The 18,611-nt window shown below is 41.8% G+C and overlaps 3 protein-coding genes across 7 annotated transcripts in view; 2 read left to right on the top strand and 1 right to left on the bottom strand.

Moving 5' to 3' along the window:
- wnk4a (WNK lysine deficient protein kinase 4a) overlaps positions 1-9,150 on the top strand; it is a 51,807-nt gene extending 42,657 nt beyond the window's left edge. For all 5 annotated transcript variants that reach the window (XM_083994949.1, XM_083994947.1, XM_083994950.1 and 2 more), the window contains 6 exons: positions 1,007-1,863; positions 3,555-3,645; positions 5,068-5,692; positions 6,241-6,446; positions 6,553-6,647; positions 7,144-9,150. In XM_083994949.1, coding sequence (XP_083851075.1) covers positions 1,007-1,863; positions 3,555-3,645; positions 5,068-5,692; positions 6,241-6,446; positions 6,553-6,647; positions 7,144-7,146 — 1,877 coding nt within the window. In that variant the 3' untranslated portion in view covers positions 7,147-9,150. The remainder of the gene's footprint in view (positions 1-1,006; positions 1,864-3,554; positions 3,646-5,067; positions 5,693-6,240; positions 6,447-6,552; positions 6,648-7,143) is intronic.
- A 7-nt stretch (positions 9,151-9,157) lies between these two features.
- On the bottom strand, positions 9,158-11,203 carry coa3a (cytochrome C oxidase assembly factor 3a). The gene is made up of 2 exons (XM_083994952.1): positions 10,879-11,203; positions 9,158-9,778 (listed from the first exon to the last, which is right to left on the bottom strand). Exons 1-2 carry the CDS (start codon positions 11,072-11,074, stop codon positions 9,675-9,677), a joined length of 300 nt encoding a protein of 99 aa, XP_083851078.1. The 5' UTR covers positions 11,075-11,203; the 3' UTR covers positions 9,158-9,674.
- Positions 11,204-11,506: 303 nt separating this feature from the next.
- Positions 11,507-17,730, top strand: cntd1 (cyclin N-terminal domain containing 1; the record flags this gene model as incomplete). Its single annotated transcript, XM_083994868.1, has 9 exons — positions 11,507-11,669; positions 13,368-13,443; positions 13,541-13,712; positions 13,798-13,960; positions 14,652-14,796; positions 15,211-15,307; positions 15,451-15,549; positions 16,919-17,051; positions 17,444-17,730. The coding sequence occupies 9 exons, from the start codon at positions 11,507-11,509 to the stop codon at positions 17,728-17,730; spliced, it is 1,335 nt and encodes a 444-aa protein (XP_083850994.1).
- Between the last annotated feature and the right edge of the window lie 881 nt (positions 17,731-18,611).

The following is an 18,611-nucleotide window of genomic DNA, read 5'->3' as shown; positions in this document are numbered from 1 at the left end:
AAAGCGTCATGAGGAAAAAAGCCTCACTCGCTCTATTGATGCCGAATCCCTCACAGCCATGTAAGCCTTGTGTGCAAGTGCTGCGGCTTACAAATGCAATTATAGTCGGATACAAGCTTTGAAGGAAACGTCTTTGTTCACCATGGAAACCCATTATTTGAAAAGGACGGGGAAAGATTTATGCTCCATGTGGCGTGTGTCTTGGCAGGGGGTTGAAGGAAAAGGGGGAGAGAGGAGGAATGAGTGATCTAACTTGTCTCCCCGGGTCAAATCAGTCCAGCGCTCCACTCAGGCTAAAGGAGGGGGGTCGGAGCTGTTAAGTTTTACTTTTTTTCAGTTTTGATGGACAACTCAGACGATGTTAGGAAACTTTTTGGTAACCCTTTAATTGACAGGCCGCTAATTAGGTGATAATATCAAGAAATAGCCAAGAAATAACAATTAATTGGGTCATTATGTCTAGAAATAGCCTAGAAATAACAGCCAATTTCATAGTAATGTGGAGAAATACAGCCAGGAAATAACAATTGATTGCGTAGAAATAGCCCTGAAGAAATAATTGATTGTAGTTGACAATTGCAAGGACTTGGTGGAGAAAAATTCTGGCCTTTCCAAAATATATTCAAAGGCATTCTTGGCATTATTGTGCAATTAATTATTTGTTTGCTTTTGATGATTTGAATCTTTTGGGAAAGGCCAGAATTTTTCTCCACCAAGTCCTTGCAATTGTCAATTACAATCAATTATTCCTGGGCTATTTCTAGGCAATCAGTTGTTATTTCTTGGTTGTATTTCTCCACATACCTATGAAATTGGCTATTTCTAGACATTACGATGCAATTACTTGTTATTTCTTGACATTATCACGTAATTAGCGGCCTGTAAATTAAAGGGTTACTGACTTTTTTCTCTTCTTTTCATTTTTTCATTTTAGTTTATTTGAAAAGGGACAGTGTACATTAATAAAACATTGTAAAACTTGTCGCACCTTGTCTTTGTCTTGCAGGGTCTCCTCTCCACTACCAGCACCACCCTGCCTCCCTGCTGCCCCACCACCACCACCACCACCACCAGCAGCACCAGCACCAGCAGCACTACAACCTCCCCTACATGGGCCACACTCACTTCCCGTTCCCGTACCCAGGCTCTCCGGGTTCCCCGAAGCCGGCGGGGGTCCACCCTCCCCTCACACGTGTAGCCAGTAACCCCACCTTCCCGTCCGTTTCCTCCCCGGCCCCCGGCTCCCCCAACGCCCTGAACGAGACCCCGAGCCCCGGGAACAGCAGCGAGAGCCTCACGCTGTCCCCGCCCACCCCTCAGCATCCCAACATGTGGCCCCCGCACTCGCAGCCCCTGTTTTCCTTGGCTAACGTCATCTCCATGGCAATGAGCATGGCGCAGTCTTTCATCCCTCCTGCCAGCCAGGGGATGCCCTCCTTCCCAGGCTATCACCCCGGCTACAGCTACCCGCAGCAGTACCAAAGCCCCCCCGTAGAGGTCCCCTACCCCACTGTGGGCATGCCAGCGCAGAACAACAACAACAACATCTACCACAGCCCAGACAACACGCCTCAGATGGATCACGGAGCGGCGTTCCCTCATCCCGGCTGGTCCCATCCCGTCTCTCCGCCCTCGCTGCCCTCCACTCCTCCGCTGGCCCCTCAGGAGCCGCCGCCCCTGCAGCAGGTCGGACCCTCCAGCCCCCCCCTCTACCACAACCAGGAGGACGGGCTCGGTCTCCACAGTTATGGGACCCCGTATTCGGCGCAGGCTCCAGCTCCGGCTCATCCCAAACCACAGGTCTCCAGTTCAAACTCCTCGTCAGATCTCTCCCCGTCACCTCCAGAGAGCCCTGAAAGCACTGTGAGTCGTCTCCTAATATAATCTCAGGGAGGACAGCTGCATCACAATGATTTTTAAGTCTTTTAAAAATGTTTTATTTTAACTTTTTCACAAAAAATAGAAAAAACACAGGTAACCCTTTAATTTACAGACCGCTAATTATGTGATAATTACGTGATATTGTCAAGAAATAGCCAAGAAATAATAATTAATTGCGTAGTAATGTCAAGAAATATCATAGTAATGTTTTTCATAAAGGCAAAAGATTTACAGCCTGTAAATTACAGGGTTACCAAAACATACATACAAAATGGGTATACAGCACCTGACATTGTTAAATGAAGTAATTGAAGAAGACAGAGGCTATATGAAGATATACTGTATATACAATAGCCAAAGTAGTCCAGTGCTTCCTGTCTCATGATACTGTCAGGGGTATGAATAAATAACAAAACAAAACAAAAACCAAAGGAAAACCCTGAGAGGAGGATGAGAACCGTGATACCACATAGCAGCCTGATTCATATACTGGTCATTTATGTCTCATAAATCCAAAAATGGCTTCCATGCTTTCTCATAATAGTTTGGTGCATTGGCATAGATCTGCTAAGGCGAATCTGTTCCATCCAAGGAACAAAAAACCATTTCGTTGAGCCGCCTCTCAGTGAATTTAATTATTTAGTTATTTGCACATCCAAAAGGTTAAATGCAGGTACGTAGGAAGGTGTCACTCCAAAGAAGTTCCCGCAAACACTGCTCTTCCAAACCATCACCTTTAATAATACTGGGCCTTCATCAAAAATCTTACAGACAGTTCATTCTGGAAGCTTAAGTAGACGGCGCTCCACCCATTCAATGTGCACAGGTTACTCTGTGTCAGTGTCTCTCCATTAGCTGTAATTTGTGACCTAATCTCAGTGAATTAAAAATACAACTGTCAGGTCAGCTGTCTTCCCCGTGAAGGTGTCGCCTACTGAACCCACTAAAGAGATTATTAAAGGCTCAGGAAACCTGTGCAGGTGTTGGGTTAATTAGCTGATTAGAGTGTGACACCATTAGATTACAGTAGCGAACCTTTTCTACAATATTCACATTTTTTGAGATCCTGAATTTTGGATTTTCATTAAATGTAAGCCATAATAATTACAATTAAAAAGAATAAAGACGTAATGAAATATTTTAGTCTGTGTGTAATGAATCTACTGTATACTGAAATCAGTTAACCTTTTCCTTGATATTATATATCTGCCAAATCTTTGTGATCTATTTATGCAAATTAGTGCGACACGAAAATTATTAAATGAATTAGCAATTGCAACTATTTATTGTTTACATCTTTACATTTGCAAACATTTCAACTTTCTATAAACGGAATATCTTTAAAGTGAATGATATTTGAAGTTATATAAAAAGAAAGTTCCTTCACTCATTCAAAAATTACCATAATTATTATTATAAATTTGAGATGCAGTAACTCTTGGTTCAGTACGAGCTCCCACTTTTAGCAATATTTAAAATCCGACCGCTGCTGCACTGTGTCAAACTTCACTGGGATCATTTCACGTGCGATAGAATGAGGCCAGTGAAGTTTTATGGTCGGACGTGAGCGATAGCCGAAACACTGAGTCTTAGGACATTTATGAGGCAACATGTGGGTCAGTACTCGATCTGCTGCAGCACTAAATCTAATGATATTTATTCTTTCTGTCTAGTTATCATCCTTCAACACCCAACTGCTCCCTGCTGTAGCTGAGATGAACGCCAGTACCCCAAAACCAAAAGCAGCTCCCTCCACTCAATCTGGTAAGACTTTTCTTTTTTTTCTTTTTTTTAAATTTATTTTGCATGATCACATGTTTCTCCTCCTGCGCGTCTGGATCCTAAACACCTGATGTGAAGTGTGTTTACAGCCCAGGAGCTGGGAAATGCCATCGTGTATGATGTTTATGTTTGCACCCCAAACAGACCCACACACACGCGCATGCATCCACAGCCAAAAGTTACAAGTGTTTCTCCTCTGCCACCTTTTTTTATGATATAGTATATTAGCTCTAAATACGGCCTAATGTCCCGGTTACGGACAATTTGCCTTTTGAGTTTGTTTTCAGTCGTTCTCTCTCTCCATCGTATCCTTGGTGACATTGTCATCTGTTGGCGGTGCCCCGGGAGGCGTTGCGTAACCGTCTGGATGTAATGTTCCATTCAAAACGAACACAAACGTAGGTGTGATGATGATAGCGACCCTCCCCTCAGACGTCGGCCAATCAGCGCGGGGCCTGGCTCGTTACAGGCCTCTCCTCCCCACATCCACACCTGTCAGTATTTATACCCTCCTCAAGGAGCCCACATTTAACAGAGTCCCTCTGTTTCAGCGGGCACAGGCCCAGGCGCTGTGCGTGTGTGTGTGTGTGTGTGTTTACTGTGAGAAGGACACTCAGTGGGCAAACTGAGGCACTGCAGGAGTTTAAAGCCTAAACATGGCCTGCAGATGTGACTGTTTGTGCACTTCTCATACATCAGATAGACTCACAATTATAAGATAGGATCTCTGCTGTGATTAAAGCTCTTTAGGGGATATCCACCTATACACTGGGAGATTACCATTTAAGGAAATAAGACACAAGAGTGACACCTCTTAACACTGTAGCCAAAAAACACATGATTGGATTATAATCAAACCATATCAGTCAGGAATGAATGGGGCTTTGTCCTAATGATCAACCACCTCTGATCAGATTAAGGAACAGTCACTTGTTGCTCTGTTAGTGATTGGCTGTCACTCATATAAATCAGATGCCCAGATGTTAAACCTTGTTATTCATGGAGACTAGAAGTAAGTAGTAGCACAGATGTTAACAATACGACCTTTTTCTGAGGGAAAATGTAGAGTTGATTGAGTATTTTATATATATTTTTTATCTTTAAAGGATCTAATCAGGGCAGGGCCGTTGCTAGGAATTCTGGGCCCCCTGAAAGAATACTCAAGTGGGCCCCTGACTTTTCAACTTTTTTTTCTTAGACTACGTATGTATTATCATTTTTTATTTAGCCTACTTTGTTTTGATGCTAATGCAGAATTACTATGAGTATTAGTCAGGGTCTAAGCAGAATAATTCAGTCATACAAAGATTAGACTACTGGGTTTTTTTATGGGCCCTACTGGGCGCTGGGCCCCTTGAATTATCATCACCTTTCTAAAACACCATTTCTTCCTCTGTTTCACAGAAGTCCAGTCTGCACCGGTGACCGTCGGGCGCTTCCAGGTGACGCCCAGTATAGGCATCCCTGCGCCGGCTGTGCCCGTATGCGCTGCGCCCGCCGCGCTGCAGCCCGAGGACGGCGGCAGCACCCCGACGGAGAGCAGCACAGAGGAGCAGGAGGAGTCTGAGACCAGCCTGGGAACCTCGCTCACCATGTCTCCTCCTCACCCGCACCCCCACAGAGGGTCAGCGGGGCTCCTCCAGGAGGTCGGCAGCCTTGAGCAGCAGCAGCAGCAGCAACAGCAGCAGCAACAGCAGCAGCAGCTGGACAAGGGAGAGGAGGAGGAAGACGAGGATGAAGAGGACGAGGGAGAGGTCGTCGGGGAGCGACAGAGGACGAGGAAGAGGAGCCGGCGGAGGGCGTACAGCCTCAGCCTGTTGGGGACGTCTGCGGACAGCGGGCTCTCGGTGACGGCTGCTGAGATGGAGGGGAGGCTGTGGGACGGGGCGGTGGGCAGCCCCCAGTACGGCAACGCCCTCCACAACTTATGGATGATGACTTACAACCGCAACGGCCCCTACCTGAGCAGCGATGACTCAGACAGCGATGACGAAGAAATGCTGGAAGAGCTTCAGGAACTCAGAGAGAAGTAAGTGACACCAGGGACGACGGCCAAAATACAGTTGTGAACTCATCATGCGCCATAAATAGAAACTCAAAATCACTCTTAAAGGTCCAGTGTGTAAAATGAGGGGAAACAGTGACATCTAGCTTTCTGATTCTATTATTTATCTATTAGATAATTCTATTGTTTATTTATGAACACTCTCTAAGCAAGACCCTTGCCATATGTACTGTATATAAAAGAAGAATTATAAGGCTGTGAAAACCAAACAGATTTTATTTTATAGCGATTATACACTTATAAAAATATATTCATTGGTAGTATATTCAGATTTTGCAGATAAACCTTGACAAATATTACACCCTGGATCTTTAAATCACTTTCACAATTATATTTGATTGGTTTTACTGTTTTAGGGCAACACAACAATGCACTCTGTATTTGTAATGAAAAAAAAAATATATAGGACTTTTGTTTCTGCAACTTTACTTTAAGTCTGAGAGGATTTCCAAGACCTACAACAGCCCAGTTTCAAATTCATTGCTTAATTGTTACTTGTCGTCCTTCATCAGGCATCTGACCGAGGTGCAGGCCCTGCAGGCTGCCCAGAAGAGAGAGATCGAGGAGCTGTATGAGAAGATGGGGAAGGTTCCTCCTCCGGGCATCGTCTCCCCGGCTGCTATGCTGTCCAGTCGACAGCGTCGCCTCTCCAAGGGGAGCGGCTTCCCGTCGTCCCGCAGGAACAGCCTGCAGCGCTTGGACATGCTGCCACTCCAGGGTAAAGAAGATTAGAAGATCCAGTTTTTTTTTAAACAAATCATAGTGTGTGTGTGTGTGTGTGACAACATTGTATTTATGTTGTGTTTGTGTGTTTGTTTTCTCAGGTATCATTAGGAGAAACTCCCTCGGAGGCAGCAGCAGCGGCTCCCAGGACAAACCCAGCAAAGGGGTCACCTTTGCCACTGACATTAGTAGAATGGTGAGTGTGAGTTCAGTGCATTATCAGATTATTATTTCCATTGTTTAAAGGGATAGTTCAACATTTTTGGCAAATTGGCCCATTGCCATAATAGGTTCATTACCTTTAATTGTCGGTGCAAGCTATTTTTAGAACGGCGAGCTGCTCAGAGCTATGCTGCGGAGGCTGATGGGATTTCTTGGTTATTATCTCATAGCGTGAGGAATGTGCAGGTCACAACTTGTCCACAAGAATGTTTTGGAGTTGTTGGATTGTGTATTTGATGAGTTTGATGAGGGAAACCAAGAAATCCCATGAGCCTCCGTAGCGTAGCTCTGAGCAGCTCGCGGCTCTGCTCCGCTGTTCTAAAAATAGCTTGCATCGACAATTAAAGGTAACAAACCTACTCCTAAAACTATAGGGATTATTGCAATGGGACAGTTTGCCAAAATGTTGAACTATCCCTTTAACTTAACAAAAAATGTTATCAATCTTACTTTGTGTTTTTTTTTTCTAGTGAGAAATGCTCAGCCAAGAATCGCTGTGTATCTGGACTACCTCATCTGGAGTGTGACTGCAGTGGTCAAACCCGTCCTGAAGGAGGATCACTTAAAACACTTTTCACTGGCACACTGATCAGCAAAACAAAACACAACAAAACAAAACAAAAAAAACTGCTTCACTCCCACAAGTGGTCACAAGGTTCATCCAGTGGTCATTTACCTCAACTGTACAGAAACTGTGTCACCAAAAACACAGCTGGATTTACACAGGAACTGTAACATCCAGCTGTCAACCCGTTGTCTCTGAATTTAGTGAATCTAAAGCTCAGAATATGTTACCGGTCTGGTTCATGTTTTAAAAAAAAACTCTCTTGTAAATAAACTATCAGACCCAATGGTTGAGAAGAAGTAACCAGCTTCAGCTCGGCACCTCTGCTAAATGCTACATTTTGTTTTAAAGCTTTTTTGTTGTTGTTGTTTTTGCATAAACGCAGTCAAACGATGCACAAAGTGCTGCAGAGTTGCGACCTTTTGAGTCACAATCAGCAGCACTTTGCATGATTTTGACCTAGAATGACTACAATTGCCGTTTTTTTCTTTTTCTGTTCGTCCGACTCACTGCCGCTGATCAACCCGAGCACAGTAATGTGAACCGCAGCCAAGCTCTGACTCTTGACAGTTGTTGTTGTTGTGCACAGATGACAACACTTTGGATGATCTCACAACTTATTTTGCTGTAGTTTGTTAATAATGTCTCAGCACCTGCTGACTGCACAGTGAATACACTCTTTTTTTCTTTTTTTTTTAGTGGAGCTCTGATTTAATGCCGCCATCCAAGCGAGACTAGTCAGTTCGATTTATTCAACTTTGTATTATGAAACATTTTCTTGTTGTAGTACGTCTCCGGTTCCTTTTAGTGGTTTTTCTGTTTTTAACACCTGAAAAAAAAAATCACCTGCATTCTCTACAGCTAGACTCAGCCTGGAGAGGTTTGACCGCAGTCCTGACATTTTCAGATGTGAAGATTAAGTTATTGTTTCACATCAGCATCAGGAAGAAGAAGAAACGTTGTACAACAGTTATAAATGTTGGCGTGTGTAGTTTGTTTCAGCAGGAAAGAAAAAAAGAAGTTTTTCAAACTGTTAAAAAGCTGCAGAAGCGTAGAGAACATGTCAACATTCAAATACTATAGCTGGCTTTAAATGAGAAAACTAAGTAAGTATTTCTTGATATTGATTAGATGTGAACAATCCACCTAGGTTTTTAGACTACTGGCTTTTCCTGTCGTTTGTCTGTACATGTGTATATAGTAGAGGGCTTTTATAGATCTTGTTTACAAGCTAAGAGTAAACTAAATATTTCAGTAACCTTAATTCTTGCTCAAGCAAAAATCATATTTTGTTGCTTGTTCCATAGATCAAGCACCTTGTGCACTTTAGCAAATTCTACTTTAACTCTCATTTAACACGTTTGTGAACAAAACTGTGCTCACTCGAGGAAGAGCCGATTATTTTTTCCTGTTATTTTTCCATGAGAGAGGTAGAGGGTATTCTCCGGTTTTATGTTTTTGATCACAATATTTCATATTGGATCACAGTAATGATGATCTACCCTCCCACAATTTGAAAATAATCAGTGTATTGTGGGATTTGGAGAAATCAGTTCAAGCTGTGAATCTGTAGCTGTTGCCTTATATGAAAGAAAAACAGACAAAAAACTATTCACAACACACTGAATTTTCTGGCAGATGAACTCCTGTAAGATTCGTAATATATATTCAAAGATATTTCTAAATTTTGAATGTAAATATATAATTGTATTGCTTTCTGAAGCTGCTGTCCTGCCATGCTGAATCTGTGCCTTTCCCTTACAATGTCTTATTTTATATTTTTACTCTCAAGTTTTGGTGGCTAGATCAGACTCTGTAAATCAAATTTTGACAAAAATAAATGCAACTGTAAATACCACTGCTTGGAAAATCATCCTTATTGCACCGTTGCACATAGTTGTATTAAAAAAAAATCAAATATGATAGATTTTTATTTAACAAGTCGTTACATTTTCAACATAAATAACATGTTTTATGTATTTTCAGCAGTGTCGCCGGCGTCCTTTTGCTGTTAAAGGCCACTGTAGATTTCACATCACTTGCTGACTAAATATTTAGCATATTCCCTATCACATGATCTGAGTGAGATGGTAATGGCTGTAAAATTACTTTTTAACCTGGGCATTTTGGCTAGCGTGTACAGGTAAGGTCATGTCGAGGTCAGTGTTTAGTCCTTCCCACTGACAGGCAAGCATTTTCAAAATCAAGACACATCTATTTTTTTTAGAGTCAGCAGCAGAAACACACAATCAATCAATCACCCCTCGGTATCAAGACAAAAACACAAAAAGTCCAGGCGCTGTCTCTGCATGAAAAAACAAACAGCTGCCAGTCCATGGAATATGAATCAGTGGCATCATCACCAGTGTGTCCACATAAGTCCCTTCTTGTTAGGGGTAAGTGCTGGACAAGAAACGCAGTCCCAACAATGACGTCTCAGTTGGCACCGGTGTTTGGTCCCTGTGCTCTTGCACGTCTGGCCTCCTCATCCAGTTCATCCATGACCTTTTCCTGGGAAACTGAATAAAATGTGTAGCCGTCTAAAAACAAAAGGAGTCAAGGCAAATATGTAGAAACAATATACAGTGGCATCATGCAAAAGTTTGGACACCACTGGTCTCCAAAAGGCATGAAGTTAACCATGAAACACTCTTTTGCAATATTTAAGCAATATCAATCAGTGTATTATTTTTGTTTTCTACAGTTTTAAGAGTGAAAAGGGGAAACAAAGCAGCAGAGCTGCAAACGAATGGGAAACCCAGGAGACTCGAGCTCTCAGATAACTTTGACTATGGTATCAGACAAGATATTTACTATTTACACACTAGTAGTTTCCAAAGGAGTGGCTACTACTGTACTAACTATGCAGGGATCCCAAACCTTTGATGTGCCCTTTTCCTTTTCTGTCACTTTGAAAATAAAACAAACTTGTATCTATATATTGTTTAAAATGTAAAATGAAAGTGTCATCTGTAACTGTATGCTTTTCTGGAGATCATTTCATCTTCCACTTGCTTGACATTTTGACCAGTCAGGGGTGCCCAAACTTTTGCATGATGCCACTGTAAAATACAACAAGCATTAGAGCAAGCAGCATGTCAGCCAGATGTTTTATATAGATAAGTATTTGTTCCTGTATCTTGTAACTTTTCATTGGAAACTTGGTCTCCATTCAATGAATTCAATGATTAACTGTTATCTTCCGAGTTTCAAAACATTTGACCTCATAGACACTTTGCGGACAGGAAGCAGGTTTGTCCGAAATCCCGCGAACACATCAGGCAGGTCATCTTCCCCTTAGCTAAACTACCTTCAAAACATTTTAACTGTATAGTTAATTAAAGTTGAATGCAACATAGCATGAAGAGTACTTCAGGCTTGACGTTTGTGGTTTATTTTGCTAATACACTGCACACTGCTCTGAAAGCTAACTATCATGTTAGCATTAAATGAATGAAACCAATCAGTCTGTTGAAAAGAATATACTGTCTAAATAACAAACTAGCGATAGCATTAATTAATATTTAGATAAACACGCAGTTATCAAACTCAAGGCTAAATGACTACAGTGCCTGTAGCGTGCTAAGCTAATGTTACATAGTTCACCTTGTGCTAACATTAGTGCGCTTGGCAAGGATACAGATCCCCAGAACAAGTGCTCCGATGGCGAACCCCGTGATGGCATTTCGCCCCCGCAGCATCTTCGTTTTCTTCTTCCATTGCTCACGCTCCACCTGTTTGATGTAGTACAGCTGCTCCGGAGAAAGACCCTCTTTATTCGGGTCTATCCTCGTTGCAAAGGGAGCATCGGACTCCTTCGGCGTCTTGTCCGCCATGTCTGCCTGCCTGCTGCGAGTCAGGCACAGGCAGGAGCGAGGTGACGTCACGGCTGTTTCACAACACTCGCACACGCGCAGCTGCGTTCCAAATGGTCTGCCGGGGTTCGCAGCGATTAACTGAAACGGCGGCTGTAGCACATCACTGTTGTCAGATCTGCGGTTTGGCGGAAGTAGCCGGAAACAAGAGTGTACAACCGCCAAATGAGTCCCCGGAGCGAGGCAACGTTGCCTGGTTCCCAAGAAGACGTCGGAACAGCAAATCTCGGGACTACACCGCCATCTTGTGGAAAACATAAACTTCAAACTTTTTGGTTTCAAACTTTTTTCGATTTTTTATTGACGAAAGCGAACAAATTATTCAGTTTGTGCGTGTCTATTTGTAAAAGTAACGTTTTTGCATTAATAAACTGGCCGTTAGTGATTCTCAATATGGCGGAAAGATCTTTTAGCCTTCCTCGTCATAGTTTCAAGTTTGGAGAAGTATCTTCTGACCTTCTCAGAGATTTTCTGACTAATCTCAGCAAAAGAAACGTTGATAACCTCAACAGTTTATCGACATGTAGCGGGGTCTTCAAAGATAAAAGAGTCGTTGGTAAGTATTTTCAACATTCAGACATTTTAAACGTTTAAAGACGACCGTTAATGTTACCTTTAAATCCAACAGTTATTTTTATTTTATTTATTTATTTTTTATGCGGCTATTTATGGCGGAACAACAACATTTTGAAATATTACTTCTTTTTTTTTAGGTTTTTCAAAAAAAAAGAAAAAAAAAAGAGGCTACTGGTATTAAAACACACTGTTTACAAACCAATATCTTTGAAACATTATCAAAATGGAAAAAGGCAACAACAAAAACTTGAACTGAACTAAAGCAGGTGTTTTCCATTCCTCATGAGCATCTTTCTACACCACTGATTGGACTCACCTGTGGTAGACTAAACCAATAACTTGATTGGACATGATTTGGAAAGTCACACAACACATCTGTCCCTATTATCAATTATTAATGGGTTGGACTGACAGGGAACAGCAGGGACAGGTAAACTGATTAGAGACAGTTGTGGATGATCACAGGGACAGGAAGTTAAACTGATCAAAGTGAGTGTTTCACATTAAAACAAGAAACAAGACATGTAGGCTACTGAACTAATTGTGACATTTAAATCTACTTTTTTTTTCTTTGTCATTCTGATGTACTGAGAGAAAATGATATTATCTGTCAACATTAATACATTTACACTATGTTATCAGTGGACCTCTGTTTTGATGCTGCTTTTCTTTCAGCAGCTGTTTTAATATTTTTTTTCTAACACTGAGCAGCCCTCTAAGCTTCGCTCTACCCTGTCATCACTCTGCAGTCTTTTATATATATACACCTGGGATTGTTGTGAGCCCTGTCATTATAGAGGCCAAAATCTCCATACAAGCTCCGGGAGTCTCCCAGCTGCCGGCACCTCGTCAGACAGACCTCTATCAGTCGCAGAGGAACAGATGGAAAGCCGTTTTAATAGCTGCTAATGGACATCCATATGTCTCTATGTAGTTTGCATAACACCTAAAATACAATTTACTCTTTGACAAGTTGTACCTGTCTCTTTAACATGCTTCCCCACAGTGTTGCTGCTGCCAGTCTCACAGCATGGGGTGAGTGGGGTGGTGGAAGAGGAGGGGGGTTTCCAAATAAATACTTCAGGCTGCTTCTTTCCGACTGACTGGACAGAGGAAAAACCAGCCAGTCTGCCAGTGTTGTGCTGGTGGTGGGTGGTGTTGCTGTGTGAAACCAGCAGCGTGGTTGTGATTCAGTGTTTTACGTACATGGCTCTCACTGTAGCTGTTATTTCACGCAAAATAAGGATAAAGCTGAATTTAAAATGAACATTTATTCACCTTTTAATGATACATTTTTTAGATTTACTTTACTGAACCATCTGGACCTATGTGTTATTCTATAACATCATCATCATCATCATGAGAATGGTGTGTGCCTGAGAAATAATGCAAGATATTTATAGTTTTTCATTTCCAACATGTTCAGTTAGGATGACTGTAGAGAGCTCATAAATGACAGTGAATACTGGCTCACATTTCATTTATTGATCTCTTTTCATGAAATCTCTCCATACATCTTCCTTTAACATAGGATTTCCCGAACACATTTACTGCCTCCGTTTTATTGCATGTATGATATTGCCTTACAAATTCCTTTCAGCTAATGTATTGTATCGGCTCAACTCTTTCCTAACATGCTTTGCTCATGCTTTCACTCTCTCTCTCTGCTGTTACTCAGACTGCATCTTCATGATAGTCAAAGAGCTGGAACTGGAACCACTGGTTGGATACCATGCCATTGAATTACTCCAGAGGTAATGAGGAGCAGCAGCAGCATATTTGCCTCTCCTTCTCACGCCTTGTACATTACTGGATTAGACATGCCTCTATGTGAGTAATTATCTCCCTCAGGTTCATGGTCAAGCACCTCACCGATTTGCTCACCACACCTACACCCCAGGGCGCAGCTGCCGATGAGCCGAAAAGTTATGAAGACGCTGTTTTCGACAAGATCAAGGGAAAATTCCAGCTCATCATCTTCTCATGTGTGCAGCTTGCCAGCAAACTGTCTTTGCACAGTCACGTGAGTTCTGAGCCGTCCGCCTTAATTCCCTGTTATTAAAGAATAAGATAATCTCAGGTATTTATTTCAAACTATTTTTTTTTAGATAATCGACAACAACACGGCCGTGCAGTTTCTCCGTTCGGTCGGCCACAATGTTTCCAAGCAGACTCTCCTCAAATCAGAGCTGATGATCTTAAAAGGACTTGAATTCCACCTGAATCCTCCAAATCCTCTGACGTATGTAGAAATACTGCTGGAGGTGCTGGGTAAGATCAGAAACAAAGAGTCAAGTGTTAGGATGTAAAAGAAATTTGGACAATATGAAGTGAGATGACTATGTGAAGCAAAGTTATTATAGTTTTAAAATTTTCATTAGTTTTTATTTTTATTTAGTTTTTCAGTTTGCTTTTTTATTTCGGTTTAGTTTTAGTCAGTTCAAGTGATTAAGCGGTTTTAGTTTAGCTTTAATTTTTGAGGAATTTGCTAGTTTTTATATAGTCTTAGTCTTAGTTTTTCAGGTTTTAGGAGAAAGCCTCTGAAGATGAACTTGCAAATTTGTGTGATTTTTCCCTTTTAGTTGCATCCCTTCAGTCCTCATCACGTTACATTCACTCTTTTCTACCTGTGGGTCGTACTCAAAGTCGTCCCATATTGAGCTGTGGCGTTTTCTTCCTGAAATTTTAGACATCTCTAAGAAAACTAAAACTAAGCTGATGTTATCTGACATTCAGTTTAGTTTTAGTTAGCTTTGCATTGTTCATTGTAGTTTTTATTTAGTTCTTGTTTTTGGAAAATTTGTCATTTTTATTTTTATTTCAGTTTACTAAATTATTTTTTCACTGCTAGTTTTAGCTTTTGTCTTAGTTTTAATAACCCTGCTGTGAAGACAATCATATCTACGGTGTTTAGATGCTGCACTGATTTGTGGTGATGAAATCTTCTGTTTTTTGTTTTTAGGCCATAATGAGCCATCCAGCCCTGTTGAACACCTCCATTCCTTGTGCAAGCATGTTCTGCAGTTTGTCAGCCTGCAGAGGACGGACATCTACAACGCCCTGTTAAAGACAACCGTTCAGAGTGTCAGCCCGTCCACAGAACAGAGGTATTGCATTTTATATTACATTTACCTTCAAGTCCCATTTTTCTGATGTTTTGGGACAGGTGGTTACTGCCATGGTAGAGTGGAGAAGCTGCTTGATTGGCAGCTCACTAGACTGTGAGCAGCTGAGGACTGTCAGTGCTGTTTTGGTTTCAAACTCTGTCTTGTGCTATCATGTTTTTCATGCTTTGTCGCCTTGCAAAACACAAGCCAAAAAGTTAATTGTGACTCAGCACAGCTACTTTTTTTGACCACTTGGCGGCAGCAGAAACAAGCCGTGAGTTGCATATTATTTACACAATCCAGCAGACACGGATGGAGCAGCATTTTCATTCATTTGATTTGAAAGTTGTGTTTCTGGCCACTTGGTTGACTATGAGTCCAATATTCACTGCAACAACCCTGTTTACAAAACAGAGAGAATTTTGTGACAGTGACTGAAGACTGCATGCTCCTCGGTGTCGGTGTCATCGCTGTCGCTGCGTTCATCCTCAATGTCAGAAAATGGCAACAGGTGAAACACTGATCACACCTGTGAACACATTTGTCTAAAATTGTAGAAAATCCACAAACCTCACAAACACATTGAGTCACTTTCATATTCCTTTGCTAACTGCTGTTATTAATTTAGACTTACTGTCTTTTCATGCACGGCAGATTGTGGGAGAACTGAGCCATATCACAGCAATATCCAGGAAGAGTATCTGCGACTTTGCTCTTGTGACACTGGAAAATATTGTTGGATCCAGTTTCCCTGTAACATCAGTTTGAGTCTTGATAACTCTGATCCACTGAACACCCTCGTTAAAATGTCACATTTTATGGTGGGGGTTGTTTTGTAGATGCAGATGTTGGTTCAAAACATATCCCATGCACCTGATCTGATGTTTGGCAAAAGCAAAAGTGGAAAAACCCTCATTGGTGGCGTGTCTAGATCAATTTGATTCTACATTCTGCGAGGCCAAGTTAATATTGATTACAGTTATTCTAGCAATTAACATTTGCTACTTGGAAAATGTAATTAATATTGCATTAAACATCAATATACTCTATATTCCCGCTGCTCTTTTATTTCTCATGCCACATTGATCCATTTGCTCAAATGAGATGCACTGTGGTTTATTTATTTTTATACTAGTGTTTAGTTTCACCTGGCTCTGAAGAAAAAAACAACAGGACTGATGAGAGGTTCCTCCTCTCAGTGGAGTCTCAGCCTCATTACGACTGAATCTATCTGAGGAAAGAATAATTTTCCAAATTTCATGCCCATTCTAAACAAAATAAAACATCCCCATTGGAAAAAAACATTGGGCTGAATATTGCAGGTGTGGTACTGTAGTTGTAGTTTATTCGATCTTGTGCACAAATTGTTAGAGTCAGGCATCAATCAAGAATCAATCAACATTCAATAATCCATTCATTAATTCAAACTTAAAGGTTTGTTACTTTTAATTGTCGCTGCAATGCAGAGACTGCTTGCCGAAAAACTGTCGCCCGACAGGAACGCATATCAGCGGTTTTGCATGAATTTACCTCTAAAACAACTGTCTCGTGATGTTCCGTTATTATCTCACAGCGTGGTGAATGTGCAGGTCACAACTTCTCCACCAGAGCGTTTTGGAGTTCCTGGATTGTGTATTTGATGAGTTTGATGAGGGAAACCAAGAAATCCCATTAGCCTCTGTAGCGTAGCTCTGAGCAGCTCACGGCTCTGCTCCATTGTTCTAAAAACAGCTTGCACCGACAATTAAAGGTAACGAACCTACTGCTAAAACTATAGGGATTATGGCAATGGGCCAATTTGCCAAAATGTTGAACTATCCCTTTAAAATTGCAGTCAAATCCCAAGTGATCATTCCTGTTTATAGCTTTCTGTTGTAATATGTTTTAATTTCTTTCCTTTTCTTTTCTTTTCTTTTCTTTTCATCAAAGTGATTAGGATTCCTCGTCTGTATTCATCACTGCCAACAGGTTCTCCACCTGACAAGTGTTAATGTATTTAACAGTGAACTGATGAAGCGGGCCGTGTCGGTTATAGCAGCACTGTGTGGAGGTTGAGCTCTATGTGGAGGGACTTGTCCCCGGAAAAGTGATCAAATCTCTCTCTGTATTTGTGCGCTGCCAGTCGGCTCATGAGTCATCTTCCTCCTCCTCCTCCTCCTCCTCTTCCTCCTGCTTCTCGTCAGACTTGCTCGACAGCGTATCAGATGTAGGAAGATGTGGAACAGTAGTGGTGCCTCCCAGGAAGTCATCCAGAGGTCTCAGCACCGGAGGGACACTCGAGTCAAATGATCTCCTCTCTGTTTGTTTTGTTGGAAAAAAAGAAAGAAAGAAGGTGTTTCATCTTGTTCTTACTCTTCAGGATATCTTGGCTTTGAATGTGTTTGCTTGTGTCCGCCATGGGTGGATCTACTTTAATACTAGTTTGTCTTCAACATGCTCAGATTCAGGCTTGTTATATTATGACTCTGTGCAGGGAGTACTTTGTTGCCTCTGAAAAAAAAAGGAGAAGGAGAAAATCTGAGTTCAGAAAGAACCCAAAGGTGTTGGCTCGAAACAAAAACACAACCGATATCAAATAACAGTTGAATATGAAGAAATGTGCAGGTAGTGAGAGTACTGGCCAGTTGCATCCTGCTTTAACCTGCAGTGCAAAACGTATCCCAGAAAACTTACTCTGGGATGCCAGTGAAGAGGGGGGGCTTTCCTCCGTGGGGACTCTTTGAAGTCCCTGCCAGCTCTGCAGTCATGCTCCTGGTTCGACTGGAGATAGCTCGAGGGCAGGACACCGAGCCTTTGTTCCTCGAGCTCCCTGGCTCAGACGAAGCACTTTTCCCAAAGCCACAGGGAGACCGACTGCAGGTGGTGAGCAAAGAGGTTTTGGAGTCTCTAGAAGACCGTCTTGGAAAGCCAATGTGTTTCCTGAGATGGGTGTAAGGGTGTTGCTATGATGCAACGAGGGTTAAACGCTGCTGTGATTTTATTCCACAGCTGCTGTCTTTTCAAATCCCACATATTGTGAGTTCTTGTTGCTGTGTTGTTGCCTTCAGGGGCCTTCTTCTTTGGTGATCTGACTAAAAACAAACTAAGGCTAAGCAGCGATACAGTGCACACTAAAAACTCCTGGGTTATTTATTTAACCCAATTTCTGTGTTGGGTTAAACTGATGGGTTATTTTTCAAAAAGTAACCCATTTTCTGGGTTATAAACACATCTAGAGTATGAACGATCACACGTCTAGTGTTTGCCTGCCTGGTTTTTTACTTTGCCTGTATTCTTGGGCATTATTTTTTGTGTTTTTCCTCTAACTGGATTTGACTGCCTTCCCTGCCTGCCTACCAGTGTATGACTTGGTCTGCAGTAGTAAAGGAGTTATCTTTGGTAACTGTTGGTTCATTCTTCTGCTCCTGAATCTGAGGTTCATTCAAGAGTGTTACAGGAGGACTTTTGCCTTTAGAGTCTCCAGTGATCAGTCCAGACCATGGAGACACGGAGCAGCACCGTAACAGCTTTGTCTGATGATAGACAAAGTTTTATTAACTGAAATAAGGTAAAGTGAATAGTAACCTGAGGTCAGCATTGAAGTTGCAGTGGCTCAAAGTGTAGAGCACGTTGAAGGATTGAACCCTGCTCTGGGGATTTTAACCCAAAATTGGGTCAAAAAGAATAACCCATATTACTGGGTTGACATAACCCAGAAAGTAGTTGTTCCCTTTTTAACCCAGGAGTTTTTAGTGTGTGGAAGTATGTGACAACGCTTTCTGCAGAACTATGAAAGTGCAACTTTCTTCACCTGACGGTCCAAAGCTGGCAGTTTC

Source organism: Trachurus trachurus (assembly GCF_905171665.1).
Source record: "Trachurus trachurus genome assembly, chromosome: 19".
NCBI lineage: Eukaryota > Metazoa > Chordata > Actinopteri > Carangiformes > Carangidae > Trachurus > Trachurus trachurus.
Note: the sequence above shows the minus strand (reverse complement) of the source record. Positions and strands in the feature narration are given on the sequence as shown.

What these genes read in the sequence shown, in the direction of transcription:
- coa3a (XM_083994952.1), bottom strand. Translation starts at nt 11,074, where the DNA reads ATGGCGGACAAGACGCCGAAGGAGTCCGATGCTCCCTTTGCAACGAGG. An exon ending in AGCACTTGTTCTGGGGATCT is followed by an intron (nt 9,779 to 10,878) that starts GTATCCTTGCCA and finishes TTTTGTTTTTAG; the next exon opens with ACGGCTACACATTTTATTCA.